The sequence below is a fragment of the Bufo gargarizans genome, chromosome 9 (genome assembly GCF_014858855.1).
Source record: "Bufo gargarizans isolate SCDJY-AF-19 chromosome 9, ASM1485885v1, whole genome shotgun sequence".
Taxonomy (NCBI): Eukaryota; Metazoa; Chordata; class Amphibia; order Anura; family Bufonidae; genus Bufo; species Bufo gargarizans.
In genome coordinates, this window is record NC_058088.1 from 2,603,337 (window position 1) to 2,622,002 (window position 18,666).

An 18,666-nucleotide genomic window follows, 5' to 3' on the forward strand; every position below is an offset into this window, starting at 1 on the left:
GGTGTCTGATTTTCATTTTTTTTTACATTACTCCTGGGATAACGCTTTTAGGTAAACTGTCTCGTCCCCTTTACGCATGCAGCTTGACCCGAGACTTGAGCGACAGGACTCGTGCTCAGTTTGTATGTATCGCCCCTCGGTGGCAGGGGTGCACCACTAATGAGGCCAGGTGAGGCGATCGCCTCAGGCAGCACCAGGTAGGGGCAAGAGGGGGGCAGCAGAAGAGCCATGGGCTGAAAGGAAGGGGTTAGGTTAAGAAATTGGCATTGGGAAGAGGGGGGGTGCCGTTTAAATTTTTGCCTCAGGCAGCAGAAAGGCTAGGTGCCCTCTGCTCGGTGGCATCCTTCAAGTCTTCACCGCAGCCTGCTTGTGTGATTAGAAGATGACCAGGAAACCCCTCATCCTTAGGACATTGGCCTATGGTAAATGTATAGTAGGACACCTCCAATGATGGGTGTCAGTGCAGGAGCTGATTTTCCCCTCTTACGGCAGAGCTATAAGGCACTCTGGAGATGGGTTATCATGTCCAATAATAGGTTTTGCTATATAACGGGATTGCTATTGATTGCCCAGCGCTGTAATAATGAGACGTTGCAGCAATGTAGATGTGAGGCACTGCGGTCCCGCTCACATCTGTATTCCCGAGTAGAGGAACTCGGCTAATGGATTATCTGTAATGAAGCAGAAAGCCGAGAGGTCAGCTCTCTATACATCCTCTGCGCCTCCTGCCTTCTTCGTTCACAAATCCCCCGCAGATGCACGGTTAAGAATAGTAACAATAAATTGGATTTTTTTTTTTTCGCAACGTAAAGCAGCTGCAACCAGTGAAGGTATATAGGATAAAATGAGGCTTAGACTCCGAGGACAGACGGGTCCCCCGCCAGAGGACTAAGTTCACCTTATCCGAAAATACCGACAAAAGATGCCATTTGTACAGATTACCGCAAAATGAGGCATTAAACGACTTATAGATATCTGCCCTGCCTCCTACGCAGCCTTCATGCTCAGGACCCGAGCGGGAACTCGAAGGGCTTTGTCTTCCTTGCTCAGATCCATCCGTATTGATTTTCTTATGTTGTGGAGCATACCGGGGGCTTATCCTATTAAGAGCCATTAGGCGATACAAACCCCCCAATAGGAAAGTAAGGATTTAGGTTATGAACGCTAACGCCGAGTTTGTCAGATGTAGCAGTGCTGAGTTATTTCCTATGAATCTGACTGATAATACCTCTGTGTGCCACTGGAGAAAATCAAAGGTACTGTAGAAATTGTTATAGGGACTATATTACCGCTATTGGGACCATATTACCTGTAAAGGGACTATATTACAGCTAAAGGGACTATATTACAGCTATAGGGACTCTATTACTACTAAAAGGACTATATTACCGCTAATCAGAATTATATTACCGCTAATCGGAATTATATTACCACTATAGGGACTATATTACTGCTATAGGGACTATATTACCGCTAAAGGGATTATATTACTACTAAAAGGACTATATTACCGCTAAAGGGACTATATTATCGCTAATCGGAATTATATTACCACTATAGGGACTATATTACTGCTAAAGTGACTATATAGTCCATATAGGAAGGTATATGGAAGAAGATAAAGAACTAGCTGACTGCCTCAATGAATACTTCTGTTCAGTTTTTACAAAGAAAAATAAAGGAAAAGGACCTCAGTTAGGAAGGAAAACGAATGAATCTTTTGATGCATGTGTCTTTACAGAGGAAGAGGTTCTAAGTCAGTTGTCTAAAATTAATACAAATAAGTCACAGGGGCATCTGAGAATATAGATTTAGTGGCTGTTATTGAGACATGGTTCAATGAGAGTAATGACTGGGCTATAATAATACCAGGGTTCTCTCTATATAAGAAAGACAGAGAAGGCAAGAAAGCTGCAGCAGAAAGGACATGCTCTCTGAGCTGTGATAGGGACATGTCCTATTTTGCAGACAAGAATAGGAACTTCTATAATAAGGACCGAGAAATGTGCGGGATGTTGACCGGTAAAACAGCCCGGTACATGAGCCCTATGTCAGACTGCCACTTAATGGGTGGAAATGTCCTTGAAATAGGTGGTCCCACAAAAAATATTGTTCATTTTTTCAAGCCAGCTCCTTCATCTGAATACTTTTCTATTTGCTTGTAATAAAAATTTAGTAAAGCCACTGAGTTATTCAATAAAAATGTATCTGTTTAGCACCACCTGCTGTTTGCTGTTTTGCCCATGTCTTTGTCCACCTTACTGAGGTGGACGCACATGCTCAGTCCCATCCTTCCACTGCCATCAGCCGTATCTACTGTTAGAAGCTGTGCAGTTACAGGGAGAGAGCGGCAGCAGAAGAGACATTGCCCCTGAGCTGTGACAAGGAGAGAGCTAAAGCAGAAAGGACACTTCCCCTGAGCTGTGTTAGAGAGAGAGCTGCAGCAGAAAGGACATGCTCCCTGAGCTGTGATAAGGACATGTCCTATTTTGTAGACAAGATACAGTATATCACAAACATCATGCAGGCTCATGCACTTCTGTGGACGTCCTATTAGTCTCTGTACAAAATGGTGTCATAACATATCACCCGCAGGTCCCGTCACATATGGCAGAACCCCTTTAACCCCTTTATTTTGGGCCCTAGTACAGCATTTGCATCTGGGTCCCAGAGCTTGGAGCGACACCATTGGCAGGCCGTGCAGGAGAAAATCCATTTCCAGGACATCTGATACCAGGAAAGCATTCATTCCCGTGCGTAAATATTTCATAGATTCCTACAAGGTTAATGACACAGAGCAGACGGGTGACCTACATATCTCCAGCGTCAGGGACACGCCGAGCAGTATCGACAGGTTATCTATATTAATGCCACCCCCCCCCCAGGCCTTCTGCTTGGCCGTCTTTCTACATAGATTTTTCCACTTCAGTGGAAATCATGTTTCATTCTGCATGTGTGTGGTTCATCTGGAGCAAGACAGCGAAAGAAAAAAAAGAAAAAAGTGACGGGAAGAATGTGGCCTTAAAGGGACCATTAGAGTGCGAGCTCTGTGGGCCGCTCTCACTACTTATCGCCCCTTTTAGTTCTTGCAAATACTGTTCTATATGTGCTGAGTTAGTGCAATAACTAGTACATAGAGTATAATAATGATACAAGGTATCAGAGCACAATATAGAAATACCCCCCCCCCCCCCGCACCTTTCCCAATGCAGCCATTTTGCGTTTTAGTTTTTTCAACCCGTCATCCAAAAGCCGTCTCTTGTTCAGGGTTTTTTTTTTTTTTTTGCAGGACAAGCTGCACGCTCAAATAACACATTTTAATATTCCATAGGATGTACGAGGAAACCTAAAAAATGTCAACTGGAAAAAACAAAACTGCGCCATTGTTTTTAAAGGTTTTCGGTTTTTGCGGCGTTCACTGTGTGGTAACAATGAGTCATCACATTTAGGCCTCATGCACACGAGCGTTGTTTAATTCCATGTCCGTTCAGGTTTTTTTTTTTGCGGATAGGATGCGGACCCATTCATTTCAATGTATACCCTGAAACGCGTCTGGTTCTGTTGGTGACAGTGAGCCTTTGTCCCATTCACCAGGATTCACCTACAGGATATATCTATGCGTGTGAGGATTACTCCCTTATGGACTATCTATATTGTCTTGAATTGTGTCCGATCCTCTGAGAGGAGGCAGGATCGCAGGGAGCGTCTGACATCACACCGCTGCCAAGCCGAGGAGTCACGTGAGACGTCACGTTAGAGACCCCATACCACGTGGGACACCGCGTAGTGTAAGAGCGTAGGATCCAGCAGGTGACGGAATGTGGTAAGGGATATCCTCCACTATTATTGCTACCTGGTTATCCGGCTGAGTTAGCGGGACTTATCCTGGAGATTTGGGACATTGTGTGGTGCTAATATTGGCGTGAAAAGTTTGCCCTTCCATCTGGCTCTGTTGAAGCCCACCGTTGGGCGATAGACAAGGACTGCCAGTCTGGGTGGACCGGGAGGTGAGCACCCTGATCCATTCGGTCGATAGGTGGAGTCGCTGTTTTCTATAGTCTTTGTCATTTTTGGAAACAAAAATATGTTCGTGTGAATGAGCCCTAAGCGTGTTGTTAAAGAGTTCCGTAAAACCCAGAGGCCGGGGCCGGCACATGAACCTGGGGCCTTATAGTCACCATAGTAGAACGTTGCCTGATGCAGCTTCCTCCTTGCTGATGTTTTTCCATTTGCATGGTAAATAGGCCTCCCATACCGGCTCGTTAATCCATCCCCTCCCGTCTCATTACTCACACTGCCTTTGCGACCCATGGATGGTCGGCCCTAGGACACAACATAGTCAGGATGGATGAGTGATCGCCACCATTCTTATTAATAATCTTCTCCTCTCGTTATGATTATGCCTCCCAGACGGCCACATTGCCAAGGTTAGGAAATTTCTGGACCTCAGTGAGTCACGCAGAGAGAGCGCCCTGTGAAATTTCCTGCCTACGCAGAGAAGACTTGGTTGGTTTTAAATATCTAATGCACCCGCAGAGGAGAAGCAATAAATGCTACTGACACAACAAAGAGAATATAAAGTGAGGCTGTGAATGCTGAATTATTGCATGTCACAGTGTTGGAGATGGGGGCACCGGCAGCCCGTGCACCCCGGTGCCCCCCCTCCTGCCAGGCTCTGTCATGTTCCAGCAGTGAGATAGATGTTATATGCCCACTTGCAGTTCCACGCACTGAGGGAGCGAGGTGGCCGGGGCTCCCATCACTCAGACAGCTGCCTTAAAAGCCTATTAATATTTTATTACATGGTTTGCTTGCTCTTTATGCGTCCCCGCTCTGCCTGTGACTGACACGTTATCATGCAAGCTCACTCGCTTAACGGGGGCTGCCCCCAGGGGGAACCTTACAAATTCTTAGATATGTTTGTTTCTCGCTCTAGAACCTGGAATACATGTGGTTCCTGTAGAAATAGTACAGCTTTTTTCCAAAAGGGTCCAGCGGTGGTTGTGTCTGGAATTGCGGCTCGGTTCCATTGAAGTGGATGAGGCTGAGCAATGCAATACCACACGCAACCTGTGGATCGGTGTGGCGCTGTTTTCATGTTTTTCGAATCTCCTTGAAACTAACAGCCATGAGCTCGCAAAGATGAACTATTTACAAGGTAATTGCTTAGAAATCGTTGATTGCATATATTTTATCATTGTGGACTACCCAGGTTGTCTTGCTTGGTATATGGGAAGGTTTTCCAGCCAAGTCTGAATTACTACAGAAACTTTAGAAGAAAAAAAAAGGAAATTCCCATAACTGTTGTAAAATGTACTTTTGGGCTTCAGTCTCTCAAAATTTTCAAGTTCTTTACTTAGCGTCTATGGTGAAACATTGTTATTGACGTCTGCAGCAAGCCCCTGAGGAGCCGATGCAGAGGATGGGAGTGGTGTGGCAATTTAATGTCACTTGTCAATATACATGTCCACTGTGTGATACAGAATTGAAGTTAGTATGGCCTGGTGGTTATTCTAGGTGATGGGTGTCTGAACTGTTTTACCTCACCGTGCAGCAGGGTCTGTAAAGCTAAATCTTGCTGGTCACTCTCTTCTCACTTTAGCCACTGTAACTTTTGGGACAGCTGTATCTTGTGTCTGGCAATCTTTCTGGAATAAGGGTCTCACAGGAGAAAAGTATCAAGCTCTAGGAGTAGGAGCTTTAGCATGTGCTTCCTTCCTCCATACTCTGTACTCTGGATCTCCCCCTCCTGGCTGGAAGCAGGACCCAGGAGGATTAGGGTGGTTAGCCCTGTCCCTGCCAACCATACATCCTCTTACTGGAATGCACGGCAGAACATAAAATAACATTACAACATAAAAAATACAAGCAATTGCAGATGCCTCCAGGTCTCCAGGTCTAGGGTGCTGCACATCTGAAAACTCTTCCTGGTCATTTCCAATAAGCAGCTTGTTAGGGTATCGCCTGATGGCACCGCTGGCTGCATGTGTCCTAGCCCCATCCACCAGCCAACGACTGCAAGATTGTGCTGTAAAATTGTGTGTCCATTGGCTGTCACTGGGTGGATCGCGGCTTGGTTGTGCCATCTGGCGGTAACCTTACAGTGAATCCGATCTCTCTCTCTTGTAACAAGTCCTTGACCTGTGTCAGCAGGATAGGATCTGGAAGGATTATCAGCCTCAGGATATAAATAATAGTGGTTCCATTCACTGGCAGCAATCAAATATTGAAAATGGTGAGGATGTATATTATGGTCAATAGAGTCTATACGGTGGCACAAAGAGCCCAAACTTCTACAGATTTGTATGCTTTTTGTGTGCGCCATGTGGTGCTGCATTGAGGTGCTATGTTGTCCCCTAGATGTTTTGGTTGAACTTCACACCAGGGCACCAGGAGGAGCACCAGAAGATACAGTGTGGGCTCACTGCAGGCTATGGGGGCTGTGTGTTTTCCTCATACTTCCATAATACAGCAGTGTGCATGAGGCCTTATGTAGTACCCCACAAGTTGTGTTGTTATGTATAATATATATATATATAAATTACTGTTTGCTTATCGCCATAGTTCCCAGCAAGGAATGGTTGGCAAAGGTTAGCCAGGAACAGGGTTGCTCCCCCTGTTTCTCCCCTCTTGGTAGGGGTAGGCTGGTCCTGATCCTTCCAAGATCAGACAGAGAGGAGAGGAAGCAACCTGCAAAGCTCCTGCTACTGTTACAGATCCTCCATAGCGATCACATATTCTTTAGCCTTAAGTGAAGTCTTGAGAAGCTCTGACCAGCATCTACAGACACTGCTGTAAGGGGAGGGAATACGGCTAAGACACCCATCACCCAGAACGTTACAAAGCTAATACAACCTCAGTTTCTCAACCGCACTTGTCATATCTCTCAGTACATCATCTGTACAATATACCCAGCCTGATTTCTAGTCTTGGTAGGTATATCTATAATTGATGACAGTGTATGCTTCACAGAAGGACCAGGTAAATCCCTAGTAACAGGAATATTAATTGCAGTAGAGGAGCATTGTAGGTTAGCTGCGAGTAATAATCTCACACGGATCTCTCCACGGTTCCTATGCCGCTGCAGGGGGAGAGGACAGACGTCACATAACATATGTACAAAGAAGATTTCTATCTCACTGGGCACTAAATATAACCGTTCTGTTTCTGGCTATGAAGTAAGGCGGCCGAGCTGGAATACATTATTATACATACAGAGCAGACATATGGGGGCTATAGAACAGACAGACCTTAAAGGGGTCGATCATGAAGGTCTGGAATAGGCGTCCGCTTCATGGACGTAGTGGTATGGCTGCCTCCATAGCCTTCTGCTTGGTACATTATAGAAGAGGCCCCTCCATTAGAACAGAGAGCCCATAACACAGAACAAGTGGGGGAACCATATGCCAGATCTGCGGGGATCAGTTTATATTTCTTTATTTATTCATAATTAATTATAGGAAACTAGGAGGAGCCCTTTAATAACTCACCCTATGGGGAAATAGGGGAGACCAGGCAGCAGAGAAAGGCAACAAGCTGGAAAAACGTATCAGGCAGTAGGGAGCTGAGGGCAGGCAGAAGGGAGGCAAGGAAGTGCAGCCAGACAGGGAGAGACACAGAACCGAGTAGGGAAGCAGGGAGATGAGGCAGGCAGCAGGAAAGCAGAGGAGATAGTAGGGAAGCAGGGAGATGAGGCAGGCAGCAGGAAAGCATAGAAGATAGTAGGGAAGCAGGGAGATGAGTGCAGGCAGCAGGAAAGCAGAGAAGATAGTAGGGAAGCAGGGAGATGAGGCAGGCAGCAGGAAAGCAGAGAAGATAGTAGGGAAGCAGGGAGATGAGGCAGGCAGCAGGAAAGCAGAGAAGATAGTAGGAAGCAGGGAGATGAGGCAGGCAGCAGGAAACAGAGAAGATAGTAGGGAAGCAGGGAGATGAGGCAGGCAGCAGGAAAGCATAATAGATAGTAGGGAAGCAGGGAGATGAGGCAGGCAGCAGGAAAGCAGAGAAGATAGTAGGAAGCAGGGAGATGAGGCAGGCAGCAGGAAAGCAGAGAAGATAGTAGGAAAGCAGGGAGAGGAGGGCAGGCAGCAGGAAAGCATAGAAGATAGTAGGGAAGCAGGGAGATGAGGCAGGCAGCAGGAAAGCATAGAAGATAGTAGGGAAGCAGAGAGATGAGGCAGGCAGCAGGAAAGCAGAGAAGATAGTAGGGAAGCAGGGAGATGAGGCAGGCAGCAGGAAAGCAGAGAAGATAGTAGGGAAGCAGGGAGATGAGGCAGGCAGCAGGAAAGCAGAGAAGATAGTAGGGAAGCAGGGAGATGAGGCAGGCAGCAGGAAAGCAGAGAAGATAGTAGGAAAGCAGGGAGATGAGGGCAGGCAGCAGGAAAGCATAGAAGATAGTAGGGAAGCAGGGAGATGAGGCAGGCAGCAGGAAAGCAGAGAAGATAGTAGGGAAGCAGGGAAATGAGGCAGGCAGCAGGAAAGCAGAGAAGATAGTAGGGAAGCAGGGAGATGAGTGCAGGCAGCAGGAAAGCAGAGAAGATAGTAGGGAAGCAGGGAAATGAGGCAGGCAGCAGGAAAGCAGAGAAGATAGTAGGGAAGCAGGGAGATGAGGGCAGGCAGCAGGAAAGCAGAGAAGATAGTAGGAAGCAGGGAAATGAGGCAAGCAGCAGGAAAGCAGAGAAGATAGTAGGGAAGCAGGGAGATGAGGGCAGGCAGCAGGAAAGCAGAGAAGATAGTAGGAAGCAGGGAGATGAGGCAGGCAGCAGGAAAGCAGAGAAGATAGTAGGGAAGCAGGGAGATGAGGCAGGCAGCAGGAAAGCAGAGAAGATAGTAGGGAAGCAGGGAGATGAGGCAGGCAGCAGGAAAGCAGAGAAGATAGTAGGGAAGCAGGGAGATGAGGCAGGCAGCAGGAAAGCAGAGAAGATAGTAGGAAGCAGGGAGATGAGGCAGGCAGCAGGAAAGCAGAGAAGATAGTAGGGAAGCAGGGAGATGGGGGCAGGCAGCAGGAAAGCAGAGAAGATAGTAGGGAAGCAGGCAGATGAGGGCAGGCAGCAGGAAAGCAGAGAAGATAGTAGGGAAGCAGGGAGATGAGGCAGGCAGCAGGAAAGCATAGAAGATAGTAGGGAAGCAGGGAGATGAGGCAGGCAGCAGGAAAGCAGAGAAGATAGTAGGAAGCAGGGAGATGAGGCAGGCAGCAGGAAAGCAGAGAAGATAGTAGGAAGCAGGGAGATGAGGGCAGGCAGCAGGAAAGCAGAGAAGATAGTAGGGAAGCAGGGAGATGAGGCAGGCAGCAGGAAAGCAGAGAAGATAGTAGGGAAGCAGGGAGATGAGGGCAGGCAGCAGGAAAGCAGAGAAGATAGTAGGGAAGCAGGGAAATGAGGCAGGCAGCAGGAAAGCAGAGAAGATAGTAGGGAAGCAGGGAGATGAGGGCAGGTAGCAGGAAAGCAGAGAAGATAGTAGGAAGCAGGGAAATGAGGCAGGCAGCAGGAAAGCAGAGAAGATAGTAGGGAAGCAGGGAGATGAGGCAGGCAGCAGGAAAGCAGAGAAGATAGTAGGGAAGCAGGGAGATGAGGGCAGGCAGCAGGAAAGCAGAGAAGATAGTAGGAAGCAGGGAGATGAGGCAGGCAGCAGGAAAGCAGAGAAGATAGTAGGGAAGCAGGGAGATGAGGGCAGGCAGCAGGAAAGCATAGAAGATAGTAGGGAAGCAGGGAGATGAGGCAGGCAGCAGGAAAGCAGAGAAGATAGTAGGGAAGCAGGGAGATGAGTGCAGGCAGCAGGAAAGCATAGAAGATAGTAGGGAAGCAGGGAGATGAGGCAGGCAGCAGGAAAGCAGAGAAGATAGTAGGGAAGCAGGGAGATGAGGCAGGCAGCAGGAAAGCAGAGAAGATAGTAGGGAGACAGGGAGATGAGTGCAGGCAGCAGGAAATCAGAGACGATAGTAGGGAAGAAGGAGATAAGGCAGGCAGCAGGAAAGCAGAGAAGATAGTAGGGAAGCAGGGAGATGAGGCAGGCAGCAGGAAAGCAGAGAAGATAGTAGGGAAGCAGGGAGATGAGGCAGGCAGCAGGAAAGCAGAGAAGATAGTAGGGAAGAAGGAGATGAGGGCAGGCAGCAGGAAAGCGGAGAAGATAGTAGGGAAGCAGGGAGATGAGGCAGGCAGCAGGAAAGCGGAGAAGATAGTAGGGAAGCAGTGAGATGAGGGCAGGCAGCAGGAAAGCAGAGAAGATAGTAGGGAAGCAGGGAAATGAGGCAGGCAGCAGGAAAGCAGAGAAGATAGTAGGGAAGCAGGGAGATGAGGGCAGGCAGCAGGAAAGCAGAGAAGATAGTAGGAAGCAGGGAAATGAGGCAAGCAGCAGGAAAGCAGAGAAGATAGTAGGGAAGCAGGGAGATGAGGGCAGGCAGCAGGAAAGCAGAGAAGATAGTAGGAAGCAGGGAGATGAGGCAGGCAGCAGGAAAGCAGAGAAGATAGTAGGGAAGCAGGGAGATGAGGCAGGCAGCAGGAAAGCAGAGAAGATAGTAGGGAAGCAGGGAGATGAGGCAGGCAGCAGGAAAGCAGAGAAGATAGTAGGGAAGCAGGGAGATGAGGCAGGCAGCAGGAAAGCAGAGAAGATAGTAGGAAGCAGGGAGATGAGGCAGGCAGCAGGAAAGCAGAGAAGATAGTAGGGAAGCAGGGAGATGGGGGCAGGCAGCAGGAAAGCAGAGAAGATAGTAGGGAAGCAGGCAGATGAGGGCAGGCAGCAGGAAAGCAGAGAAGATAGTAGGGAAGCAGGGAGATGAGGCAGGCAGCAGGAAAGCATAGAAGATAGTAGGGAAGCAGGGAGATGAGGCAGGCAGCAGGAAAGCAGAGAAGATAGTAGGAAGCAGGGAGATGAGGCAGGCAGCAGGAAAGCAGAGAAGATAGTAGGAAGCAGGGAGATGAGGGCAGGCAGCAGGAAAGCAGAGAAGATAGTAGGGAAGCAGGGAGATGAGGCAGGCAGCAGGAAAGCAGAGAAGATAGTAGGGAAGCAGGGAGATGAGGGCAGGCAGCAGGAAAGCAGAGAAGATAGTAGGGAAGCAGGGAAATGAGGCAGGCAGCAGGAAAGCAGAGAAGATAGTAGGGAAGCAGGGAGATGAGGGCAGGTAGCAGGAAAGCAGAGAAGATAGTAGGAAGCAGGGAAATGAGGCAGGCAGCAGGAAAGCAGAGAAGATAGTAGGGAAGCAGGGAGATGAGGCAGGCAGCAGGAAAGCAGAGAAGATAGTAGGGAAGCAGGGAGATGAGGGCAGGCAGCAGGAAAGCAGAGAAGATAGTAGGAAGCAGGGAGATGAGGCAGGCAGCAGGAAAGCAGAGAAGATAGTAGGGAAGCAGGGAGATGAGGGCAGGCAGCAGGAAAGCATAGAAGATAGTAGGGAAGCAGGGAGATGAGGCAGGCAGCAGGAAAGCAGAGAAGATAGTAGGGAAGCAGGGAGATGAGTGCAGGCAGCAGGAAAGCATAGAAGATAGTAGGGAAGCAGGGAGATGAGGCAGGCAGCAGGAAAGCAGAGAAGATAGTAGGGAAGCAGGGAGATGAGGCAGGCAGCAGGAAAGCAGAGAAGATAGTAGGGAGACAGGGAGATGAGTGCAGGCAGCAGGAAATCAGAGACGATAGTAGGGAAGAAGGAGATAAGGCAGGCAGCAGGAAAGCAGAGAAGATAGTAGGGAAGCAGGGAGATGAGGCAGGCAGCAGGAAAGCAGAGAAGATAGTAGGGAAGCAGGGAGATGAGGCAGGCAGCAGGAAAGCAGAGAAGATAGTAGGGAAGAAGGAGATGAGGGCAGGCAGCAGGAAAGCGGAGAAGATAGTAGGGAAGCAGGGAGATGAGGCAGGCAGCAGGAAAGCGGAGAAGATAGTAGGGAAGCAGTGAGATGAGGGCAGGCAGCAGGAAAGCAGAGAAGATAGTAGGGAAGCAGGGAAATGAGGCAGGCAGCAGGAAAGCAGAGAAGATAGTAGGGAAGCAGGGAGATGAGGGCAGGTAGCAGGAAAGCAGAGAAGATAGTAGGAAGCAGGGAAATGAGGCAGGCAGCAGGAAAGCAGAGAAGATAGTAGGGAAGCAGGGAGATGAGGGCAGGCAGCAGGAAAGCAGAGAAGATAGTAGGAAGCAGGGAGATGAGGCAGGCAGCAGGAAAGCAGAGAAGATAGTAGGGAAGCAGGGAGATGAGGGCAGGCAGCAGGAAAGCATAGAAGATAGTAGGGAAGCAGGGAGATGAGGCAGGCAGCAGGAAAGCAGAGAAGATAGTAGGGAAGCAGGGAGATGAGTGCAGTCAGCAGGAAAGCATAGAAGATAGTAGGGAAGCAGGGAGATGAGGCAGGCAGCAGGAAAGCAGAGAAGATAGTAGGGAAGCAGGGAGATGAGGCAGGCAGCAGGAAAGCAGAGAAGATAGTAGGGAGACAGGGAGATGAGTGCAGGCAGCAGGAAATCAGAGACGATAGTAGGGAAGAAGGAGATGAGGCAGGCAGCAGGAAAGCAGAGAAGATAGTAGGGAAGCAGGGAGATGAGGCAGGCAGCAGGAAAGCAGAGAAGATAGTAGGGAAGCAGGGAGATGAGGCAGGCAGCAGGAAAGCAGAGAAGATAGTAGGGAAGAAGGAGATGAGGGCAGGCAGCAGGAAAGCGGAGAAGATAGTAGGGAAGCAGGGAGATGAGGCAGGCAGCAGGAAAGCGGAGAAGATAGTAGGGAAGCAGTGAGATGAGGGCAGGCAGTAGAGAAGCAGGGAAGTGAGTGAAGGCTTCAGAGAGACAGGTTGATGAGGGAAGAGTAGAAAAGCAGACAGGTGAGGGCAGGCAGTAGTGAGGCAGGCAGGTGAGGTAGAAGAGAGTAGAACAGCAGGAAAGTGAGGGAAAGCAGTAGAGAGGTAAGTATAGGAGGGAAGAGTAGAGAAGCAGGGAGGTGAGGGCAGGCAGTAGGGAGGCAGGAAATGGAAGTGAGAAATGCGGGAGAGAGACAGGGAGGCGAGGGAAGGCAGCAGAAAGGCAGGGAGGTGACTGAAGGCAGCAGGGAGGTGAGGAAAGAGAGTAGAATTGCAGGGAGATAAGGTCAGAGAGTAGGGAGGAAGGGAAGTAAATGAGGGCAGTAGAGAGACAGAGAGGTGAAGGTAGGCAGTAGAAGTCAAATGGGTGAGAGAAGGCAGTAGAGAGGCAGGCAGGTGAAAGAAGAGAGTAGAAAAGCAAGGAGGTGAGTGCAAGTATTAGATGGGCAGGCAATAGGGAGGCAGGAAGTGAAACTGCGCTTATTGTCCTTCCTGTGCCATGCGTCGGCCAGCAGGGAAGGCATGAGGCAGAGTAGGATAATAGTGGTGGGTGTGACCATGAGGGTGGTTGTAATCCTCACAGTGGCTATTCCCTGCCCTAACACTTCCCCTGGCCCTTTGTGCAGTGGGTGGAGGCATGCAATCCTTGTTCTGTTGAGACTTTGGGGTCTCCTATCTGGTACTGGCTGGGGTGCCTTTGATTTTAGATGAATTGGTAGACGGGCACAAGGCAGGAGAACAGGGGCCTGGGTCGCATATGGAGACAAATGACCAAGCTGACTTGGTAATAGTAAAATATAGTCTCTCTTTTACTGAGTGGCTGATGGGTGCCACAGTGCAATTACAAACAGTAGGCTCAGTTCCCAGGCTGAGTATAGAGGATGGCTACTATGGTGATCCTTCCCGAGTCTCTTCCCACAGATACAAGCAATCTTTCCAACTGGCCATAGTTGTGTAATTTCTTTCAATATCTCTCTGCAATGCCCAACTGTGGGGTGCAGATGGATGACCAGTCCGTCTCAGTCATGTGGTGGTTGCCAGAAGCAATTTAACCCAATCCATATGCAGTAAAGTCAACATCTATATGCGTTACCTTTACTGTCTTTATCCAAGCTTGTATCTTGTTCCTCTATGGTCCTCAACCTTCTGCAAAAGTCAGTACTTCTCTCCCTCAGAGTCAGTACTTCTCTCCCTCAGAGGTTGGATCAAAGTTGCAAAGTTTTATGGCAGTTTTTCACTCACTGGGATGATCTCCCCATTGAGAAGAATTTATTTTCTCCTGCATTTACTTATCTGGATTACACACCAACAGCACCATACACGTCCACGCTATAGGGACACTTGCCAGGAACTCTCTAGCCAGGGAAAAGTGGGGCCAGCCCACCACTTGGCAACTATTACTAACTATTTCTTACTTATATACAGCCTTTTGGAATACATAGTATTAGCATAGTAAAGTCTCATTAGCCATTTGTACCAACGAAAGTGCATAGTGAGCATCTCAGTAAAGATTCTAATGACTTTAGAAGTGAATCATAACATATTATAGCATTAACTCTTAAGAAGTGAGCCATGGCATCAACCCATTAGAAGTGAACCAGCAGGTCACTACACCTGGGCCCTGGAGGGTATATTATTAATTATTTCCTTTCCTTTTTGTTTACAGAAAATCCTGGCCTCAATATTTCGGGAACAGGAGAGATGTAAACAATGAATGATTCCTACATGATGTTCATACCAGAACCCATCTGCTGCATATAATCAGGGGATGACAGTCGCCTAAATACAGAAATCATGAAGAATGCAAGTTTTGTAGCAGCAAATTAAAGAAAGTCCAGAAATTTGGGGCCAAGGCAAGGCCAAGTACTGCGCTTTACTGATTGGACAATGACTTCTCTCAGAATCCTCTGGCGTCATCAGTGATAGTGAAAGCTAATGGAGTATCTGCATGAGTTACAGCACCCCCTACTGGACAGGTCGATGGGGACAGGTATGCTTACCCCTCTCCTCTCTAAAGATGGTGGGGGTGAAGGATTCATCTGGAAATGTCTCCCACACCGCGCACAGCAAGGTGGAGAACTCCCCCAGCAGTTCTTGGACCCAGGTAGCCTCCGCAGGACTGTGGATTCTGGGGGTGGGAGGGTTGCAGACGTCTCTTTTTGGAAGACAACAGATCCCCAGGTCTGGAAAGGAAAAGACTATTCAGAGACTACATTTGTAGACCCTCAGGGGAGTCCAGATCTCTGCAAGAAGTTACTGTACACCCCAGAGAAAGACATTCACACTGTTTCCTGTGATGTCCGGGATGATGATGTGCTGGATATGGAGGTACAGATACAGGTCTACATACTGATGACCCTGATATATGACAAACCCCACTGTGATATCAATATGACACAGATAGATAGATATTAGGTAATAGATTGGTAGATAGATAATTAGATATTTAGCCCTCAGATCAGACTCCCAATGTTATTAAGACCCCCAATCAGACTTCAGATCAGACCCCCATGTTAGGACCCCTATTCAGACACTCAGATCAGAACTCCATGTTAATAAGACCCTCATTCATAAAACTCAGATCAGACCCCCAATGTTAGGAACACTATTTGGACCTCAGATCAGACCCTAATGTTAATAAGACCGCTATTCAGACACTAAGATCAGACCCCCAATGTTAAGACCCCCAATGTTAAGACCCCCATTCAAACCTCAGATCAAACCAGCATGTTAATAAGACCCCTATCAGACACTTAGATCAGACCCCCAATGTTAAGACCCCTATTCAGACCTCAGATCAGACCAAAAAAATATCTACTTACCTGTCCTGCTCCGGGCGACCACAGCCCTCCAGGGATCCAGCACTCTTCCGGCTCTTCCTACCGTGCGCTGTGCTGTGACCCGACATCGCACAGGGTGAGGTCACAGAGTGCCAACATCCTCACGTTGTACACAATTCACAGCACGGAGCTGATAGAAGAAGACCAGGAAGCAGTGAGTACAGAGCCTGGGAGCGCTGCATTCCCCGCTTCCTGGTCTTCCTGTACTAATGAGCACTTCCATAATGCAAGTGCAAGGGCTCATTATTATTCGCCCCATAAGACTCACTGACATTTTCCCCACACTATAGGGTGAAAAATGCGGTAATTAGATAGATTGCTAGATAGAAAGATAAATCATATGTGCCATCTCTCCTGGAATGTCTGGGAGGCTACAGGAAAGCAGTCCTCCATGAGCTCTACCTGTGTTTGGTACCAGGATGCTGCATCATCAGACAGCCCTGTGCCCGTACCTGTATTATCTTCCTGTATCTTTGTTTGTTGTCAGGGGTGTAGTTATATGGGGTGCAGGGGTGCACTGGTGCTTGCGTGGGTCCAAAGATCCCTCTGTCATATAAGAAGACACCAGTATAATAGCTAACATATGATAGTTGGAGACCCCGTTGCAGATTTTGTATTGGAGCCCTGGTGCATCGAGTCCCACCTCTGCTGCTGCTGCTGTATATCGGTTGGTGTGATGGTGTTGTGCTCAGCATGGCAGCGTTATTCGCATTGTGTCTGACAGACAGTACCTGCACGCTTGGCTGCCCTACAATTGTCAGGTCATTTACAAGCTGATAGGCAGCGAGCCAGGGACAGAGGAGCCACAAGGGAGGGGGTTGTGGCCGGATGAGTTTCCTTCATCTCAACCATCTTTGCTGATATTTTCACATAAAATACATGGAGGTCGGCATGGTTTATGGTCTTGATAGTCTACCGAGGCAGCAGTGTAACGCAGTGTTTAAACCCCTTCCATATGATTGACGTCTTTTAGTTACAGAAATGTAATTATATGAAAATATGTACATTCAGATAACTCCAGCTACAAAGAGAGCCTCTGGGGATCTGGTCCAGACGATAGGAGTTGTAGTAGCTCTGATAAGATGATGTGTCACGGTGTACTCCCTCAGGCCGTTTCTCCCTGAGGATCGGTGCAGTGAAATGGTGGTTTAAGCAATCAGACCAGACGTAAAATAATGCAAAATAGGAGTTGTAGTCCAACCAGCAGTAGTTCTATATAGTGAAATTTTGTCTCCTCAGATAATGTATAGTGGCTGGTACAATAGCAGATAATGGCACCTCTGGTATGTTATCTTGCTGATGTCTCTCTCCTGGACTTCTGGCTAACAGCTAGCACTTGTGGATATAGGTGTCCACTGTGAAAATACAGTCTTTTGAATTGGTCTGGTCTGGAAGTGATGTAGGTGATGGGTGTGTCAGCTGTAGTCCCTCGCACACAGCAGGGTCTGTATAGCTGTAGTAGTGGGTCACTCCACTCACTGTAAATGCTACAATATTTGGAGTTTTGGTATTCTTGCAGACTCTCTGGAATAGTGGTCTCACAGAAGAACTGGGACAAGAACTGGTCCCTAGGAACCTCAGAGTGGGAGCTCTGGCATCTGCTTTATTCCTCCTTACTGTCCTAGCTAAGACTACTCCTCCTGGTAAGAAGTAGGACCCACCGACTCCTAACAAGAAGGGAGGAATGGGATGGTTTGTCCCATTTCTAATGCCAACCATTGCCAGCTATACTCTATCTGCTGGTGTGCAAGGTAAACGGGAACATAGCAAAATATAACAAACATTGCACATACTCTCAGGTCTGGGGTACTGCAAGTCAGACAGGATGTGTAGTCACCGGGGTACTTTGAAGTACTTTGAAGTCTGGACATTTGTGGACATTTTTCCCTATGCAAAGTCATCCACTCCTTACTTTATTTAACTTTAAAGGGTTAACTTGCATTGACTAATACTGTGTAACTGCATTTGTATGGTGGGATAAATGTCCTGTTCATTTGCACTGTGTTTACATGGCACAGGGTTAATAAACACTGAGAGACTTTTGGGACTTTCTAACTAATAATGAGAAGCTAGTAATTTTCCACAGCTACTATAAGCCACCAAAACCAGACAGACTCACCTTTTCAGTGTCTGGTTTAGCTCTGTTATTATGTATGAAAACCTGTTTTTGTCTGGAAAAACTGCTGTGTCATTGCCATTGTTTATCACTGAAGCTCTAATGCAAGTCTATGAGAGACAGGAGTTGTAACATTGCATTTGTTTGTGTTGAGTTTCTCCACTCCACCCCTCCCTCTCGCTAGTTTAGCCACACACTGTATAGAAGGATGGCAGTCAGATCCCCTAGTGTTCTGCAGTTAGGGAACAGTGCTTAGAAGAGGAGACTCTGCAAGACTATTGTGACCAGAAGAAGACGCTGAGATGAGAATACTCTGCCACAGACCCTGAATCACCAGCCTTTGGCCAGGGTACCAGCCTTCTGAGAGAGAGAGAGACAGCTAGCTCAGGCCATTCCTTAGCATCAAATCCTTCTTCTGCCAGGGAGGAGACTGGAGAAGTCAGCCCTATGCCTCGTCTGTATTGTTTTGCACCTGAATTCCTCCAGTAAAGAAGCACCCTGATTTACTGCAGACCCTGACTCTCTGGACTTATCTTCCATTAGGGTGTCCCACACCTTACCATCCCTTCCGGAGAGCAGCAACATGTGGTGACACCTCAACGGTGTCAGGAGGACCCAGGGTAGTGTTGGGGCCACCCCAAACCCAGCCAGTGCAGAAGAAGCACCAACATTGTTCTATTCTTCTAAGGGCTCATTAAGACGACCGTATTTTTTTGTGGTCCGCGTTCCACAATTTGAGGACCACGAGGCCGCCACTATGAAAGAAATCACTATACTTGTCCACAATTGCGGACAAGAATAGGACATGCTCTATCTTTTTTGCGGGGCTGCGGAAGGGAACTACAGGTGCGAACAGCACACAGTGTGCTGTCCGCATCTTTTGTGGCCCAATTGAAATGAATGGGTCTGCACCTGTTCTGCAAAATTGCAGAATGGGTGTGGACCCATTCATACGGT

General features: G+C 48.0%; 1 protein-coding gene across 1 annotated transcript in view; it reads left to right on the forward strand.

Moving 5' to 3' along the window:
- TMEM91 (transmembrane protein 91) overlaps nt 1–18,666 on the forward strand; it is a 50,618-nt gene that overhangs the window by 12,960 nt on the left and 18,992 nt on the right. Inside the window, exon 2 of the mRNA XM_044268377.1 lies at nt 14,420–15,081. Coding sequence (XP_044124312.1) covers nt 14,689–15,081 — 393 coding nt within the window. The 5' untranslated portion in view covers nt 14,420–14,688. The remainder of the gene's footprint in view (nt 1–14,419; nt 15,082–18,666) is intronic.